This window comes from Mustela putorius, unplaced genomic scaffold (assembly GCF_011764305.1).
Source record: "Mustela putorius furo isolate JIRA1106 unplaced genomic scaffold, ASM1176430v1.1 tig00000242_pilon_pilon_pilon, whole genome shotgun sequence".
NCBI lineage: Eukaryota > Metazoa > Chordata > Mammalia > Carnivora > Mustelidae > Mustela > Mustela putorius.
This window is the reverse complement of record NW_025421325.1, coordinates 16565312-16582300: the sequence shown is the minus strand read 5'-3', so window position 1 is coordinate 16582300 and position 16989 is coordinate 16565312. Positions and strand designations below refer to the sequence as shown.

Below are 16989 nucleotides of genomic sequence, written 5' to 3'. Positions count from 1 at the left end.
TACAGTATGTGGCTCTGGGGCTTACTGATCTTGCTATCTGGGTTGTTTTTTTGAGGAACTCCAAATGACAGCCTTTTTGGTCTTTCCTCTGGGGTTTGTTAGAGTCTCCGGAAGAGCCTTTCAATTTCTGGCCTGCAGGGAAAATTTTAGCTGCCAAAATTCTGAAAATTGACTTGGGGAAGAGGACTGGAACTTTTAGTACTCACTATTTGGTGTGCGTGGGTTCCCTTAATCATCCTGTTTTCAATTACATTACACCAGCCTTCAACTTTGTCTACGGTTGGTTCTCTTTCAAAGATCCTGTTTGACCCTCTTCAGAAAATAACCCCCCAGGCTATTGCTGAGGTGGGAACAGAGCATCTGCTGAATGGAGGGAGCTGGCATAGGGACCCAAGGACCTACTTGCTGTCAGATGACTCCCACTATCAGTCCTCCTCACTTTGGCCTCTTCCCTTCCTCTCCAGTATTTGCTGCTGTCCGTTCTTGTGGCTTTTGGTTTCTGTGGTATGAGCTGTATTCGCTGTGAACTTTCTCCATTGCTCATTTCAACTGCTAAGTGAGTTACTATTTACCTTCCAAAATCTTACCACTTTTGTCTCTTCTACTCTTCCTGTGGTATGGATTTTTAAAAATCCCCTTTAGTCTGTGTTTGTGAGCTTTGGTGGGAACCAAACTAGATCTGTGTGCTCAGTCTTCCATTTTAACCCAGAAGCGTCCATTCTTTTCTGTAGCAGTAGCTTTCAGAGTTAGTTTCAGTTCTCTAATTAAATAGATTGATTACTTACTGCCGGTTCTTTCATTCCATATTGCCCCTTGTCCGAAGTTCTTTATTTGGATGTACTTTTTGGCTGCATTTCTTCATCAAGTTGTTTTTTAAGGAAGAGTTTACTGGCAGTTGTGCCAAGAGGTAGCTTGGGGTAGGTGGAGTGAAGGCAGACAGTGGCTGCTAGGCAAAGTAGCTTTAAAAAAAATCCTTTTCTAACCCAATTGCCAGCCCGAAGCCGCCGCCCTTTCTAAAGATTTATTTATTTGTTTTAGAGAGAGAGAGAGAGAGAGAGAGAAAGCATGGGGGTGGAGGAGGGGCAGAGGGAGAGAGAGAATCTCAAGCAGGCTCCCTGCCAATCATGGAGCCTGATGCTGGCCTCGGTCTCATGACCCTGATATCACAACCTGAGCTGAAATCAAGTCGGAAGCTCAACCGACTGAGCCAGCCAGGCACCCCTGAAGCCCTTTGTTTTAGAACTTCTAGAGCTACCACTCCTCCTAGGTTTTAGAGTCCTTAGATCTTTGCTGGTTTGTGAATGCCGAACTGTTGCCTTTATGTTCAGCTCTTCACTTCCTAGTTTTGTGGCCTTGGTTAACTCACTTCACTATTTGGGACCTTGGTTTCTAGTGTGTAAAATGGAGGCCATCATTCCTCAGAAGGTTGTTGGGAGAGGCAATACCAGGACTGTCTGTTCAACAGGTACTACTTTCCTTTCTCTGCCGCCCCCCACCAACCCCTGCTTTCCAAGCCTTCCTTCCTCAGATGGACATAAACCATCCTTTGCCTGTTGCCTTAGCACCCCAAAAACGTAGTGGTCTGAGACCCCGGTTCTTGGAAAACTTGACAACAGGTGGAAACGAGACTTGATCCCAGGCAGCTCAAAGCAGACTGGCTTTTCCTAGAGGTTCAGGTGTGGAGCCCTTCGCCACCTGCCCTGGCTGGGACTGCAGGAACTGTCATCTTCCTCATCTTGTAGCTGCTAGCCTCACAGATAAGATCATCCCTGAGACAAGAGGATAACCTTCACTGCAGTGCTTTAGCTGGCAAAAGCTCTGACTCAAAACAGTAATTTCCATCAGGGGAGAAAAGATAAGGTTTGGTCACTTCTAATCTCCACGAGAGGATGTTCACGCTCCAGTGTCTTTCTGCGAACAGGCTGCTTGACATTTCTCATCATGGGGCTTGCTCACAATCAGCTGTGCTGCTGCTTTCTGAGTGAAAAAGGGCGAGTGCGAGACAGGTTTGCTCCTTCCCCCTGCTTCTGTCAGATGGTTGTGAATGTGGGACTGAGGGACTTGGGGGCAGACAGGGAAGAGACCTGCCACGGATGGATGAATGAATGCTTGTAGAGAAAAGGCGTAAAGAAGCACATCTCAGTGTTGAATACACTTACGTGTGCTGCTCCCATGCTTCATTCAGGATTCTAGCTCTTGTGACAATGAGAATGTAAGACATGTAAGACAATATAAGATATGAAAGACTGGCTTAAACTGTGGCATCTGTGACAACAGAATAGAAGTTGTAGGTATATTAATTATAGGTAGTTATTAAAAAGGATTCAGCGGATCTATGTGTAGCGACACGGAAAGAGGTTTACTTTTGTTGCATTACAAAGTCATGTGCACAGCGCGAGCATTTTATGTGGGGCTGCTCATGTGTGTGCGGGAGACGGATGGAGGCTGTTTGTCGGTGTTTACCGTGGTTGTCTCTGACGGTGGGATCTCAGGGGACTTTGGGCTTTTCTGTTTCAATTAGTTACAGTGGACATATATAATTTTTAGAACCACAAGCTATGTTCACTTAAAGAAAAAGCCTCTCTGCTTTGCATTCTTTCTTGATGACCTCATTGACTTCTGTTATGTGCAGTTTTCGCAACTGGCACAATGACAGGATTTTCCTCACAGGTTGGTTGGTAGGAGGATGAAATAACATGAAAGCACAGCCTCGTTGCTCCGTTGAACCTGCTGACTGAAACAACTTTAAACACAGGTGGGCTGAAAGTTTTTTTCCCCTTACAACAGGAAACATGGTGGGTAGAAGAGGGCGAGAGAGGCCGAGTCACTGACTTGTGTTCGAACCCTCAATCCGTTGAGCCGCAGACCTGGGCTGCCATGCTGGGCGGTGTGGGCACTTTTCTTATTCCCTTGCGTGTGACCCAGACACTATGGGATGGCCACCGACTGGAGCTGCGCAGTGTGGTGGCCCGGCCTGGGACTGAAGGCCCAGAGGTGAGGACACCAGGCAGTGTGGTCCTTTGTCACGTGGGGGAGTGTGGCATTCCCCTTTGGGTGAGGACTGCCTCATCAGGCGTGGGAAGGGCCCAAGGCAGGGCCCAGCCCTGTGGGGCTCAGCAGATCCTAGCTCCTTCCCTTGAGGGAGTTTTCCAGATGGACCACGAGGGTATTCTAGGCTTGTGAAGAGATGCAAGAGCAATCATACATGTTCGGACATAAAAAAGCAGCCAGTTTGTTATTTCTAATGGGCATGAGTTTGACTGTCGATGTTAAAATCAGTTTCTTTGAAGAGTCTGTAAACTTAGTTCTTGAAACAGCCTGCCCAGAATGAAACACAAATGCATTGCTGGCATACACAGAAGTGTGGCACTATGCCGCTCCCCAACTCCCTCGGAGGGTCTCCCTGAACGCACAGCCACCAGCACACACGGGGGGACTGGAGGCCATACTGGTACTGGACAACATCCTGGGAAGCTCTCAGAATTACAGTGATATTTTAATTTTATATTTTTTGGAGATTTTATTTACTTATCTGAGAGAGAGTGTGAGAGAGCATGAGCAGAGTAGAGGGGCAGAGAGAAGGGAGAAGCAGTGTCCTGCTGAGCAGGGAACCAGATGTGGGGCTCCATCCCAGGACCCGGAGATCAGGACCTGAGCGGAAAGCAGAGGCTTAACCCACTGGCTTAACCCCCCAGGCGTCCCTACAGTGCTATTTTAAAATGCTTTTTTTGCTGCTCCAATCTCAGCTAGTCTCTTGTCCCTCCAGGCATGGATCTGAGAGTTTGCAACCCTAGATTTAGATGAATGAGCTAGAAGGACCAACTAGAGGATGGGACAAAAGGTCTCAGAGCACCAGAGGTATTATTTTCCTGACTGGCTTCTAGCGAAATTTAGAGATTCTAGCAAAAAGCCACATTTTATTGCCAACAGATATGAAACTCCCTTTTTAAAATGGGCCAAAGACTACACTTTGTTAGATGTAATAACGCCTAGTACTGGCAGTGTTTTATGTTGAACAGACCGTGTACTAAGAGCCTCACATACATGAGCTTATTTAATCCGCACAACTACCGCAGGAGGGAGTGACTGTCATCTTTGGGAACTTGCTGAGAAGCAGAGGAAGTTTACGTGCCCGAGGTCACGCTCCTGTCGAGAAGTCCATTCACTAGAGTAACAACTGTTTATATATGAGAATGTCATGGTTATGCGTTGTTTCTCCAGTATGACCACATCTGATCCTCGCACTTGCCCAAGGAGCTGGGTGTTTATCTCCCATTAGAACAGGGATCGTAGGGGTGCCTGGCTGGCCCAGTTAAGTGATTGACTCTTGATTTCGGCTCAGGTTGTGATCTCGTCATGAGATCGAGCCCCACACTGGGCTCTGTGCTTGGCACAGAGTCTGCTTAAAACTTGTTCTCCCTCTCCCCTGCCCCCAACACTCTCTCTCTCAAGTAAGTAAATAAATCTTTAAATGCAGCTCAAAAGGTGAAGGGGGCATCCCCAGAGCCTCAGGGTTTTCAGAATCAAGGTCTTGAGCTCTTTCTTAAACTCAGGGGTTTGTAAGTTCTTTATGAACAAATTGTGCTTTCGATTAGATGATAATCTCTAAAACAGGTATACCCACATACCTTTGGAAATAGAAATTTGCAATCTGAAGCTATTTTCCTAGAACAGGTTTTAGTTCTTAAGTTGTACTTTTAAGTTATTCCTTTGGGTCAGTAGAAATCTTTCCATTAAAGGGATCTGATCCATTCTCAACTTTAAGAAACCATATCTTTACCAGGCTCCTTCACTTGGTGATAACCTATTTTTAAAATCTATTTTCTACTCAGATTTCAGTCTGTTTTTGATATGGCTTAATACCCAGGGGAGTTAACAAGGGGAACTAAAAGCAGAGCTATTTGACTAGGCTTGAGGTGGTTACTAAGGTATGCTCAATATGGATCAGAAACACAAGCTTTAAACCTTCCGTGCTGAGGCTGGCAGGTCCTGCCCGGCTGACCCTTCTCAAGAAGCAGCCCGTGGGACCGAGGGGTACGTTTTTGAGAGGGCCAGGCTGGCCAGGCTGTGGAGGCGCCGAGCACCACACTCGCCAGGAAAAGCCTTGGGCAGTCAGAAGAGCAGCTGAAGCCTCTCCTGGCAGGAGAGGCCGCAAGAGTTCTGCCTGCTCTCCCTCTAACCCTCGTAGCTTTAAAAGTTCTGCAGCTTTTACACAAGCTTAGGAGACTCACTCCAAGGAAGGCTGAGGATGAGCTAGAAAGCAAGCTATTTTCCTGTGCCTGAGATGAAAACCCAGATGGGACACTGGCTGACAGCCACCAGAAATGGGCATGTTCTTAGGGAATTTCGTCTTAAAATCTTGCTCTGAGTTATTACTTTAAAATAAGCCTTTTTACAATTTTATAAGGGACCAGTTTGTACATTACACGTGTGGATCCCTTTAGGGCAGCAGGACACTGAGGACGAGCAACTGGAGGCACAGAAGCTCTTGTGGAAGCTGCGGCCACACTGCAGGCAGAGGCAAGGCTGGGCCAGCATGCTCTCCATTTCCTTGCCCCCCGTTACGTGTACTAACAGCTAGTGCAGTGTACGCACCGTGAGTTTAACAATTTCAATTTTGGAGGAAAAACAAGCAAAAGTGAGAAGTAGCTAGATTACACAGTGCGCCCCTGAGAACACCCAGGTTAAGCGCTGTGTGGCCGCCAAATGAAACAGTACGTGGCACCCAGAGGAAGTCAGCGGCGTCACGAATTCACAGCAAATGTCACTATGTGTGTAACAGGGAAAGGAGAAACACCTTGTATGATTCCTCTCTGTAGGCTGAAGATTTTATTTTTCGAACCTTTCAGGGGAATTAATTCCATTTACTAAACCTTTGTAAAATGCCACAGAAGCCAAGGGCAGAGGGGTAAGCCTCTGAAGAACTGGCCATCTCCAGGCAGAGTCTCCCTCAAAGATCACCTGGAAGTTACAAAGAGGCAGTTCTAGAATATGAACCTTTGAAAAAACCAGTCTTTTCCCTATTTTTAGATTTGGGCTTGTTTCCCACATTTTTGCTTTCAAGGGCATGTAACTCTTACCTTTCTTCTGTTAAAGCAAACCGAAACCCATCTTAAAGAATTATGGTGCAGGAAATGGCTTCTGTGGAAGCGCATCTGGACTCAGAGCCACTCCTGCCCAGGCAGGGCGGCTCAGACTCTCCCTGCTCAGGACAGACAACAGGGGAAGCCACTTCTGGGGAGAAGTGGTGCCCTCGCTGCTTTGTAGGGGTCAAGAGAGTACAGACAAGACAAATTGTGAAACAAAGGTTGTCTATAACGGCCCATTGCAGATGGCAGACTCCCAAGTGAGGAAGGCTGGTTTCAGGCTGGAAACACCAACTGACAACTTCAGTTCCTCTCTCCCCATCACACTGTTCTTTCAAATATCAGCACAGGAATCAGAGTGATTTCCATTAAAGCAAAAGCTCATTTTCTTGTGCCGGAATTTATATCAAATAAAAGGACAGAGATCAAAGTCAAACAGTTTTCCCATGTTCCAATCCTTCTGTCCCTACAGGACATAAATAACCTACTCCTAAGTTTATTCCTTGAATGACAATAGCTAGCTTTATTTCACGAATGCTGGTGTCCAAATGAGTTACTTTGCTTTCGTCACTGTGCATGAGTCAAGGCAGGTCAACTGGAGGCTTCATGCAGACTTTAGGAACTGGATATGTGACTTGAGAAGATGCAGAGGAGGGCGAACGGGAGCTCTGAGCACCGAAGCTCGGTGGGCTTGGTCAGCAGACACCCAGCCTGGCCCTGAGAGCAGATTCCAGTCTCCGCAGCTGTAGGATGAGGGAGAAGCTCCTTGCCAGGGAGACAGGCTGGGTCCATTTGTTTAGCTCAGCCTCTCTGCTGAGTATTCAAAATATCTTGAATTTTTATTTTCTGCCGGGAGGAGACTGCATCAAGGTGAGCTGGTGTGGCCATTCCTTTAGTGTCTTTACCATGTACGGACCTTGTAATCTGTAGCCAATCTTTCTGTAATAATTCCTGGTGCCGACCCCTGTGAAGCAGCAGAAAACTGAAGTTAAGAAAAGTCTACAAAGTCTAACTTTCGTAAAACCCTCAAAAGCCAGCAGACTCCCCCCTCACAGCTGCCCTCTTCCACTCATTCACAGACCAAATTCCAGTCCAGACTGAATCTTACCTTAACAAGTTTGGAACATTTTTATTATTTTGAATTCAAGCTGTATTAAAACACAGAAACTGTATTTCAGAGCCTCGCGTGTTGCAATCCTGCGGACACCTCCCTGTGAGAGGAGGTGGATCTGTGTGAGAAATGTCCACACTCTCAATGCAGCCAAACAGCAGTAGCGTTTCCAGGAAGCTGTGAGAAGGGTCGTGGGAAATGGGGTCTGCACGGAATGCCCGGAGGAAAAGGGCCCGGAAGGAAGAGCTGCGCTTTAGTGTCTGCGCCAGCCTCCGCAGCGTGAGTGACAATTTCAGCAAAATATTGGTCACATTAAATCAATGCTACTCAATTTGCACTTTACTAAAGTTTTGTTTGTCTTAACTGGCATATTTACTTTCATGTATGAGCAGTGTAAGTACGAGGAGTTCATACCAGTTTTAAGTTTGCACGCATTTAAACAACGTAGCTGATTTAAGTCAGTACTAAAGATCCAGGAACTTAGTTTCTTTAGAGAAACACTATCCTAAGTGGTGTTCCTAAAGTAAAAACAGTCTTACACATAAGACGCTGAGCTCCTAAGAGGATAGAGCACAGTAACTCAGGCAGTATCTCCAGGGGTGGTTAAGAGGATGGACTTTGGATCAGTCCGCTATGGGTCTGAGACCTAGACCTGTCATTGTATAGGTCTGTGGCCTGCGCCACTTACTTAACTTCCCTATTATTTGATCGTCTGTAATAACATACTTAAGTTTTAAGGGTGTCAAGTATTAAACGAGACTGTCTATGAAATGTGATTAGTTCAGAGTCTGAAAAAGGCCGATTCCTCAGAAACACTGGCTGCTGTTGTTACTCTTTTAAAAGTTTTTTATGAACTGGTAACTGCTTATATTTCTAGTTTCATCTCTTGCTACAACTCTCTCCCTAACATTATGCGCTTCAGCCTTGGTGAATCTAAAATTTTTCCAGGCTCTCTGCATGTCTGGCTCTTTCTCTTGCTTCCAGGTCTCTTTGCTTATGCTGTTCCCCCTACCAAATTAGTTGAACCTGAGGAGGGGGGTAATGCAAACTTCCATTTATAGGTCACACAGGTAACAAGCTGGACTTGCAATGGGCATCTGAAGTAAAGACATTCTTGCAGGCTTGAGCCCTTAGCCCGTGGGATCTGATGCTAACTCCAGGGAGACAGTGTTGGAATGGAGTTGAATTACAGCTGGTATTGCAGAATTGCTTGATGTGTGGAAAACTGCTGCCTCTGGTGTCGGTAATGTAAGTATTCACAGAGCACTGTGTGCAATGTGAGTGAAAACAACAACATGTGTCTTTATGGTGCTTTGCCGCCCACGGCTCTCCCCACCCCCCGGTTGACTATGTGCTGCTTGCCTCCCTGTGTGATGGAAGTTCTATTTACCTTGTTGATCAAGTGTATTTCTAATGCAGAGGCCTGTGCCTGGAATCAAATAATTGTTAGCTCTTTCAAGTCTAGCTTAGTTCTTTAGTCCAAACATTTGCTATTTAGAAATAGGCCTTCCCACCATGTTTTGTTTCCCATCCCCTTCAAAATTTTTCAAGTGTTTAGAAAATGGAACTAAAGCTGGCATGACAAAAGTCACAAAACTGACCTGTGAGAACAGGTCACTGGAGACTTTCCCCTTGAAATCAAGGATTACTAATACTCCATCTCGCATAATTGTACCGTGTCTCTGTTCTAATCATTACTTCTGTTCAACACTGTGACTTAGGGTAGAGCAAGGGGAAAACAAAAACACCGCACAGGTCAGGTGGCAGCTCAGACCCCCAGAGGTACACAACCTCTTCTAAAGTTCTGTATCTGTAAGCATATCCTATAACCTAGCAATTCTGCTCCTGAGTGAAAAGAGAAATGAATGCTTACATCCAACAAAAGATATAATTTATAATATCCAAACAGGAAATATCCCAAATATCTATCAACAGAATGGATAAACTGTATTTTCACATAACAGAATACTAAACAGCATTGAAAAAGGAACTTTCTCTGTAAGAACATGGATGAACCTCACAGACCTAATGTATATGAAAGAAACCAGATATAAAAGGTTAACATAAGTTCACCTGTTAACACAATGTTCAGACAGAGGCAAAACTAATTTTATCGTCCTAGAGGTCAGAGTACTGGTTTCATATGGAAGACAGTATGGACTGAATGAGGGAACAAAGTCTTTCTGGAGTGCTGAAAATGTTCTAAATCTAGTAGCTACATCGGAACATGTAGCTAAATGTAAAAATTAAGTGGTGTGCTTCCAGTCAGAATGGCTAAAATTAACAAGTCAGGAAATGACAGATGCTGGTGAGGATGCAGAAAAAGGGGAACCCTCCTACACTGTTGGTGGGAATGCAAGCTGGTGCAGCCACTCTAGAAAAGAGCATGGAGGTTCCTCAAAAAGCTGAAAACAGAGCTACCTTACAACCCAGAAATTGCACTACTGGGTATTTACCCTAAAAGATACAAATGTAGTGATCCAAAGGGGCATGTGCACCCGAATGTTTATAGCAGCAATGTCCACAATAGCCAAACTATGGAAAGAACCTAGATGTCCATCAACAGATGAATGGATAAAGAAGATGTGGTATATATATATACAATGGAATACTATGCAGCCATCAAAAGAAAGGAAATCTTGCCATTTGTGACGACATGGATGGAACTAGAGGGTATTATGCTTAGCGAAATAAGTCAATCGAAGAAAGACAACTATCATATGATCTCCCTGATATGAGAAAATGGAGATGCAATGTGGGGGATTTGGAGGGTAGGAAAAGAAAAAATGAAACAAGATGGGCTTGGGAGGGAGACAAACCATAAGAGACTCTTAATGTCACAAAACAAACTGAGAGTGGCCGGGGGGAGGGAGGTAGGAAGAGAGTGGTGGGGTTATGGACATTGGGGAGGGTATGTGCTATGGTGAGTGCTGTGAAGTGTGTAAACCTGGCGATTCATAGACCTGTACCCCTGGGGCTAATAATACATTATATGTTTATAAAAAAAAATAAAAAAAATTAAAATTAAAAAAATTAAGTGGTGTGCTTAACACGTATACGTATCTCAATTAAAAAAATAAAGCTTCAGAGGGACACTCCATTTAATAGATGTTTCAATGTATTTTTTTTTTTTAAGGATTTTTACTTATTTATTTGACAGATCACAAGTAGTCAGAGAGGCAGGCAGAGAGAGAGAGGAGGAAACAGACTCCCCGCTGTGGGGCTCGGTCCTAGGACCCTGAGACCATGACCTGAGCCGAAGGCAGAGGCTTTAACCCACTGAGCCACCCAGGCGCCCCTGTTTCAATGTATTTTGAGAGATCAATTTGTCTAGAGAATTCAGTAAAATAAGGTAGAAGGAATAGGATGAGCGGCCCACTTCACACTGAACCGCCCACTTGGACAAACCACCAGGAGACTCTTGCACATACATCCACTATCCACAAAGAAGCAAGAAATCATAGCCCCTCTTTCTATGCTAGCTTCATCCCTTCCTTACCGCCCTGTTGTTTTGGTAATCATGCTGTGCTTTATTTTACTTGCATGTCTAGCTCCCCTCCCAGAATGTAAGCTCTTTAAAGTCCATGACTTCCATCATTAGGGCTTAATAAGCGCCTGGCATATCATGAACATGCAATGAATGCTTACAGATATACTGTACTGTATTCACAGTTATTATGTGGTATACATACAGAGAACTGTGCTCCTGGGGGATGTCTTTAAAAAAAGAAAAAGAAAAAATTGCCACTGTGTTGTTAGGTGCCCAGTCAGTGGGAATGACTCAATGTAAAAGGCATTAAGGGCAGGACTTCTTCATCAAGTTACAAATTTTCCACCTTGTTATGTTAAAGATTAAGAGTCTGTTTTTCAATTTATAATATTATATCTAATAAAACTGCCCCCAATTTTTAAAGAAATATTTGTTTTTTTTATATATTCTAATTTCACAAAGCAGATGCCATTTTCCATGGACTTAATCCACTATGAAGAATTTCAGATATATAAAAGTAAAAATGATAGTATATTGAACCTCCACATACCCATTACCCAGCTCCTTCAACAATTATCAGTTCATCCGCCAGATTGTTAATGCTTCCAGCTTTCTACTCAGAGGAAGTCACATAATACATCTGTTTCCTTCCAGTTTTGCTCAGCTTAGTCACTGGAGACATAGTTTAATTGCCTTCTTTCAAATAAAGATGATGATATTTTCTTCACCATCAATTTCCAGACTGAAGATGTCCTGTTGATCAGTGGACTTTACTTCCTGAGACATGCTACAACCCGTATCTATCCACCACAACCAGCAGCAGAGGTGACACAGAAGCCGCTCCCAGACAGGACTAGCCAGGCCTCGGATAACTGCAAAAGTTCCTCACCTTGAGGGTGTCCAGATTTCCTAAGCACGTTGCTGAGAAGAACAGGTCTACAGGGGCACAATGAAGCCTTCCTCAGTCGTGACTCCCAGTGAGCATAGAGACTCCCTGAGCTCTCCCTTTCTGCCTGTATACAGGGCACACACCCTAGAAATCATTACCAGCTTGAGAAGACACATTTAGGCTTTGTGCTTTTTTGAAGGAAAGGTATACTTTCAAGCTCCTTTCTTTGTTTTCAGTAACATGCAGTAGCACTGAGATGGAAAATCTACTTCTGGAGGCTCTGAGAACTTTTAAGAATTTGGGGGAGAGAAGTCTGACCTCCACTGGGTATTAACCAACTAAGCAAAAATACTCCCCATTTGTATTTCTATGTGCCCCCCCCCCCTTCTACAATCTGCAGAACAGACTGCCAAAAGCATTAGTGCTCTTAGCCAGCTTGAAGGAGAACACACCATCACCCAGACTGGGTGCAGGTCACACCTGCTCCCATCCCCACTCCGTGCTGAGCAGGGCTCTAAACAGTCCTGTCACAGTAACTTTCCTCTTGTTATTCGGCCAACAACAAGCAATTACGTGTCACAACTGACGTCAGCCAGCCTCCCAGACTGACGTCGGCAGGCTGTGTCACAGGCCTCAGCGTTAAAGCTGCTCCTGCCCTTGAGGAGAGATGCAGTGGGCTGTGCATGTAACTGAGTTCTTGGGTCTGCAAAGCCTTGGGCTGGGGAACGAGCAGGACTTGCACAGACACACAGCAGCCCTCAGGGTGCCCTATGGCCAGTTGTCAGCAGAGCAGTCAGGATGGGGAGTAGTGGGGGTGGGCCAAATGCCTGCTTCCTTTCATCCTCCAAGTTCTGTAACCCACAACCAGAAGTTACGTAGATCTTGGGGGCCTCTTTCCTACTCTCAGAGGCTGGATAAATGTTCTATCTTCACCACTTTGCAGGCTCTGATGATGATGAGATATGGTGAAAGAAGAGTATCTTGAAATGTGTTGGAGTGATACTCTGTGATTCGGTTTCAGCGACCAGCCTCTATAGTTACCCTCCTGGCTTTCACCTGTGCCCCAGGATCTATAGCTCTTTTGGAGAAGAACATAAACCTGGTTACTTGTGTGCAGGAACTTTACACAGAACGCAGCCCCAGGACAGAGGTAAAGACCTGGGATGCCATGCACTCTGATGGGGTGACAGGAAGAGAGAGCTGGTCAGCACTATGTGGAAGTGCTCCTTACCCAACTGTGATCTCCAGCTAATTGCTCCAAGGCTGGCTGCCATGAGCTGCCTACCTCCTAGGACCCTATCACTTAGGAGAAACCAGGGGATAGAGTATTTCTCTGATCCTTTTTCTGTACCCAATACCTTCAAGCCTCAAACCCCTCACAGTGGGTGAAAATGCCTCCACTTTTCTGACCCCCTCTCCTTTCTTTCTTTGAAAAATGCATACCATTTAGCTTAAGTTTTGCATATTCTTAATACTGAGGAAAGAAAGGAAATCACGAAGTGTGTACCTACATGCCACTGCCTCAGCCACTGACTAAGGAGTAGCTTAATTACGGGTTGTTTAATGATCTTTAGTACAAGTGGGGGAATAAAAATCACAAAATCTTAAGATTAATAAAAGAGGAAAATGGAACAAATCTGTTAAATTCCACTCTGATTCTATTTTAGAAAACAAAGGCGGGGGGAAGAAGTAAGCAAAAGGAGTAAACTAGTCAGTGTGGTCCCTGAATTGGGTACAAAGTAGCTCTTTTCTTCGTATTACTGCAGCCCTTTCCTTCTAAAAGGATAAATCCTCCACCAAAGCAGAGGCTGAGAAAACTGAAAACACATATTCCCTTTAAGAGAGAAAGTAAGTCAGGAGCAGGAGATGAGCCTACACCCCACCTAACTCCATTTCAAAACAAAGGAAGCCCAACAACGTTACAGTATAAAGCGGGAGGAGGAATTTAGCATTTAGAAATGCCAGGCATTGCATCTAGATATCTGACCTACTAACTCAAACACCTAACAAAGGGGCACCTGGATGGCTCAGGTGGTTAAGCGTCTGACTCTTGGCTTCAGCTCAGGTCATGAAGTCAGGATCCTGGGATCAAGCCTCATGTCAGGCTCCCTGCTCAGCACAGAATCCACTTGAGATTTCTCCCTCTCCTTTTACCCCTCCCCGGCTCCCCAGCATGCTCTCGCTCTAAAGTAAATAAAATCTTAAACAACAGACTCCCCCCGCCCCCTGCCAACACACACACACACACACACACACACACAAAACCTAACAAGACTGGAATTACTATCTTATGAGGAATGTGAGTTCCAGAAAGGGCGCTAACAATAGGTCAGAGTTAGGAAACGGAACCATAATTCAGACCCAGGTCCCTTGTCTCCACAGCTCACAGTATTTCTGCTAAGCTATAGCTGGGGTAGCACTGGGTATTGTAGATAAGTGCCCCAGCCACCTCCCCCACTCTGGCTTTAAACGTCAAGTCTGCTCTAGTAGCTGCACAGAATGGACAACTAACTGGCTTGTCTTCATCAACTTACCTCTCATACCTGTATCTAGTTTGTCAATATAATTTTTGATAAATCACTAGATGAAATAAACACAGTGATCTTATTTTCACCTCACTAATAGGGCTCAGTAAGAAAAGTTACATAAAACTGTCTGATAACATAGGCAATAACAAACTTTGTAAGCAGATAAGGCTTACAAGTGTGAGACCTACTGTTACTTTTCAGTAACTACTTGATAAATTGTCACCCTTTCTAAAATGAAGAAAAATACCATAAGGAGTTTGGAGGGAAAACGTGTAGGGGGGGGAGCAACAAAGATGGAAAAATGATGGAACCGAGATCCCAGAGGAAGGGCAGTCAAGTCAGGAGGAGTATGAAACTTATAGAAAACAAGGTGACTTCAGGCTGGACTGTGGCACACTAAATGATTAAGATCAACTTGCCAGCTAAGAACAATCTAAAAATTTAGACAAATTCAAAAAACAAAACACCAAAGGTCTAATAGTTATTATCAGGCAGAGAATAAGGAGAAAAGGTGAGCTTTAAGAAGGGAGTAGACTTCTACCTTGGTGGTGGTTGCCAATCCAGGAAGGGCAGCTGAGATCTACAGAGAACAGATGGAGAAAAGTGGGACTGGGTAGGAGTCATGTGGCCACCAGAAGCAGAGAACTAGCTATAATACTGCTCATCTCACTCCTCTCCATGAAAGGTGCTCTGCACTGTGGGAGTAACTGAAAGCCAGAGTTGCTTCTAAGATTCAAGAAGATGAAGGAAAAGAAAAGAGTCTGAATCCAGAGCCTGGTAAAGGCACAGACTCCAGGGTAACAATTCCCTTTCTGGATTGTCTCTGAAAGGTTCAACTTTGAAGTGGAGAGAGGGACTGCTGGAGGCGGGGGGTGGGGGGGGGAGGTCATTCACATGACCTGGATAAACCTCAAGCCTTGTTCTTGGACAACTAGTGCTCTTAGATGCCCTGGCTAAAGGAAACAGAGATCCTACTTGGATGAAGCTAACATCATCTAGGTTTTGAAGTATTCTTGAAAGCAAATTCTCTCATAAAATGTTCTGCAAATAAGAAGTGATGAGATATACTTTTAAACAAGACAACAGGGTAACAAAAGGCTGCAGGTATTCCAGATCTGAGGTCCTCTGATGCAAATTGTAGAAGAACTATGCTTCCTACAGTTCACTGAGATAGAGACTGAATTTAAGACTATTTAAAAGCAACAAAAAACTAAAACATGATAGAACAGTTGAAAAAGATACTAGAATCAGAGAACTGAAAAATGAGGACTAAGGCATCAGTGAGTGAGTTTAGCAGTAGGTTATACCGAATTAGAAGAAACTATCAATGATGACACATGGAGAAACAAAGCAATGGGGGTAGGGAAAGAGGGTATGGGACACAATGGATATAATGAGTAGGTCTAATGTATGTTTACCAGCAGTTCCAGGAAGTGGGGAGAAAATAGGATAGAGACAATATGGGATAGAGGCTGAAAATTACTCATTTAAAAAAGAAAAAAATCAACTCCCCCATGAAAGAAACCCAAGCATAGAAAACCCATACCCAGGAACACCATAGTAAAACTACAGAAAACACACTCTGAACCAGACAATATTAAAAAACAAAATCATAAAAGCAGCCAGAGAGATATCCTGAAGACAGACCTGAGAGTTCTTAACTGTATCATTAAAAGCCAAAGACAGTGGAAAAAGTCTCAAGGTGCTGAAAGCCAAAAAATACAAACCCAGAATTCTTAGTGAAAACTGCATTCAAGAACAGAATCAGATAATGACACGTCATATAATCAAATTTAGTTCACTAAAGTAAATTCTTTAGGCATAAAGAAAATAGTATTTGCAAATTACCTGATTACCCATCAACAATAAAACAGATAAAATGTGATATATTCATATCATAGGATCCTATATAGCAATGAAAATAAAGAGCAAAGAAAGTAATAAATGTAACAGTAAGTCCAAATGAATATTAAATGTATATAACAATAATATTAGTAATAATGTCTTGTGGATTTTTTAAAAAGTATCACACATGGAGAAAGTTCAAAAAATATCTAAATGACCAATAAACATATGAAAAGGCAGTCAACTACATCAGTCATCAGGAAATATAGATTAAAACTACAGAAAATACCACCACATACATACTGAACAACTAAAACTCTTACATATTCCTCGTGGGAGTAAAAATTGGTAGCAGTATAGGAAACCACTTTGTAGATTCTTATAAACACCTGTAACTCTCTGTAATCCAACAAGCCACTCTTAGTGCACTGCCCACAAACATGTCTGCACATGGGCCCCACGATACATATATAAGAATATTCATGAGCCCAAACTGGAAGCTATACAAATATCCAGCAAGAATAAAAAAAAAAATGTGAGATATTTGCATAACGGAATCCTATATATCAATGAAAATGAGTGAAAATGAACACAGCCACACACAACGTGACTTCATCTCATTATATTGCACACAAGCAGCCAGAACAACAAATTTACTAAAATGATTTCATTTATCTAAAACTAACAACAAAACTACACTACAGTTTAGGGATTCATAGTTAGGTAATGGGAGTATAAAAAGAATACATGGAAGAAAATACCAAAAAAGCCAGGCTGCTGCTAGAAGGAAGAACGCAAGGAGGTGGAAGGAGAGGATGATGGAAGGGGTCAAGAGAGGGTACTTATTATATGGATGCTGCGTATGTTCTTGACCTAAGTAAGGACGACATAGGCATTGGTTAAACAATTTCTTGTTTAGCAGTTAATGAACTGTCCTATTTGTTACAGTTTACTGTCAACTTTTAAAAATGACAGATTAGTTAAGATTTGGTAATTTTAACTATTGTTTATTAAATAAGGAAATATATGCCTCATGTATG

General features: G+C 43.6%; 1 protein-coding gene and 1 long non-coding RNA gene across 9 annotated transcripts in view; one reads left to right on the top strand and one right to left on the bottom strand.

Moving 5' to 3' along the window:
- The first annotated feature begins 400 nt into the window (after positions 1-400).
- LOC106003964 lies at positions 401-13195 on the top strand. 6 transcript variants are annotated; one of them, XR_006606261.1, is made up of 7 exons: positions 401-556; positions 1394-1465; positions 2671-2755; positions 7265-7476; positions 8259-8445; positions 11429-11780; positions 12520-13195. It is a non-coding gene; the product is annotated as an uncharacterized LOC106003964 (long non-coding RNA). The 6 variants fall into 6 exon arrangements; XR_006606262.1 differs by having other exon boundaries at positions 402-556; positions 11429-11664; XR_006606257.1 differs by having other exon boundaries at positions 407-556; positions 11429-13195.
- Positions 5802-16989, bottom strand: part of ELP3 (elongator acetyltransferase complex subunit 3) — a 101458-nt gene continuing 90270 nt past the window's right edge. For all 3 annotated transcript variants that reach the window (XM_004775132.3, XM_045078372.1, XM_045078371.1), the window contains one exon: positions 5802-7050. In XM_004775132.3, coding sequence (XP_004775189.1) covers positions 6926-7050 — 125 coding nt within the window. In that variant the 3' untranslated portion in view covers positions 5802-6925. The remainder of the gene's footprint in view (positions 7051-16989) is intronic.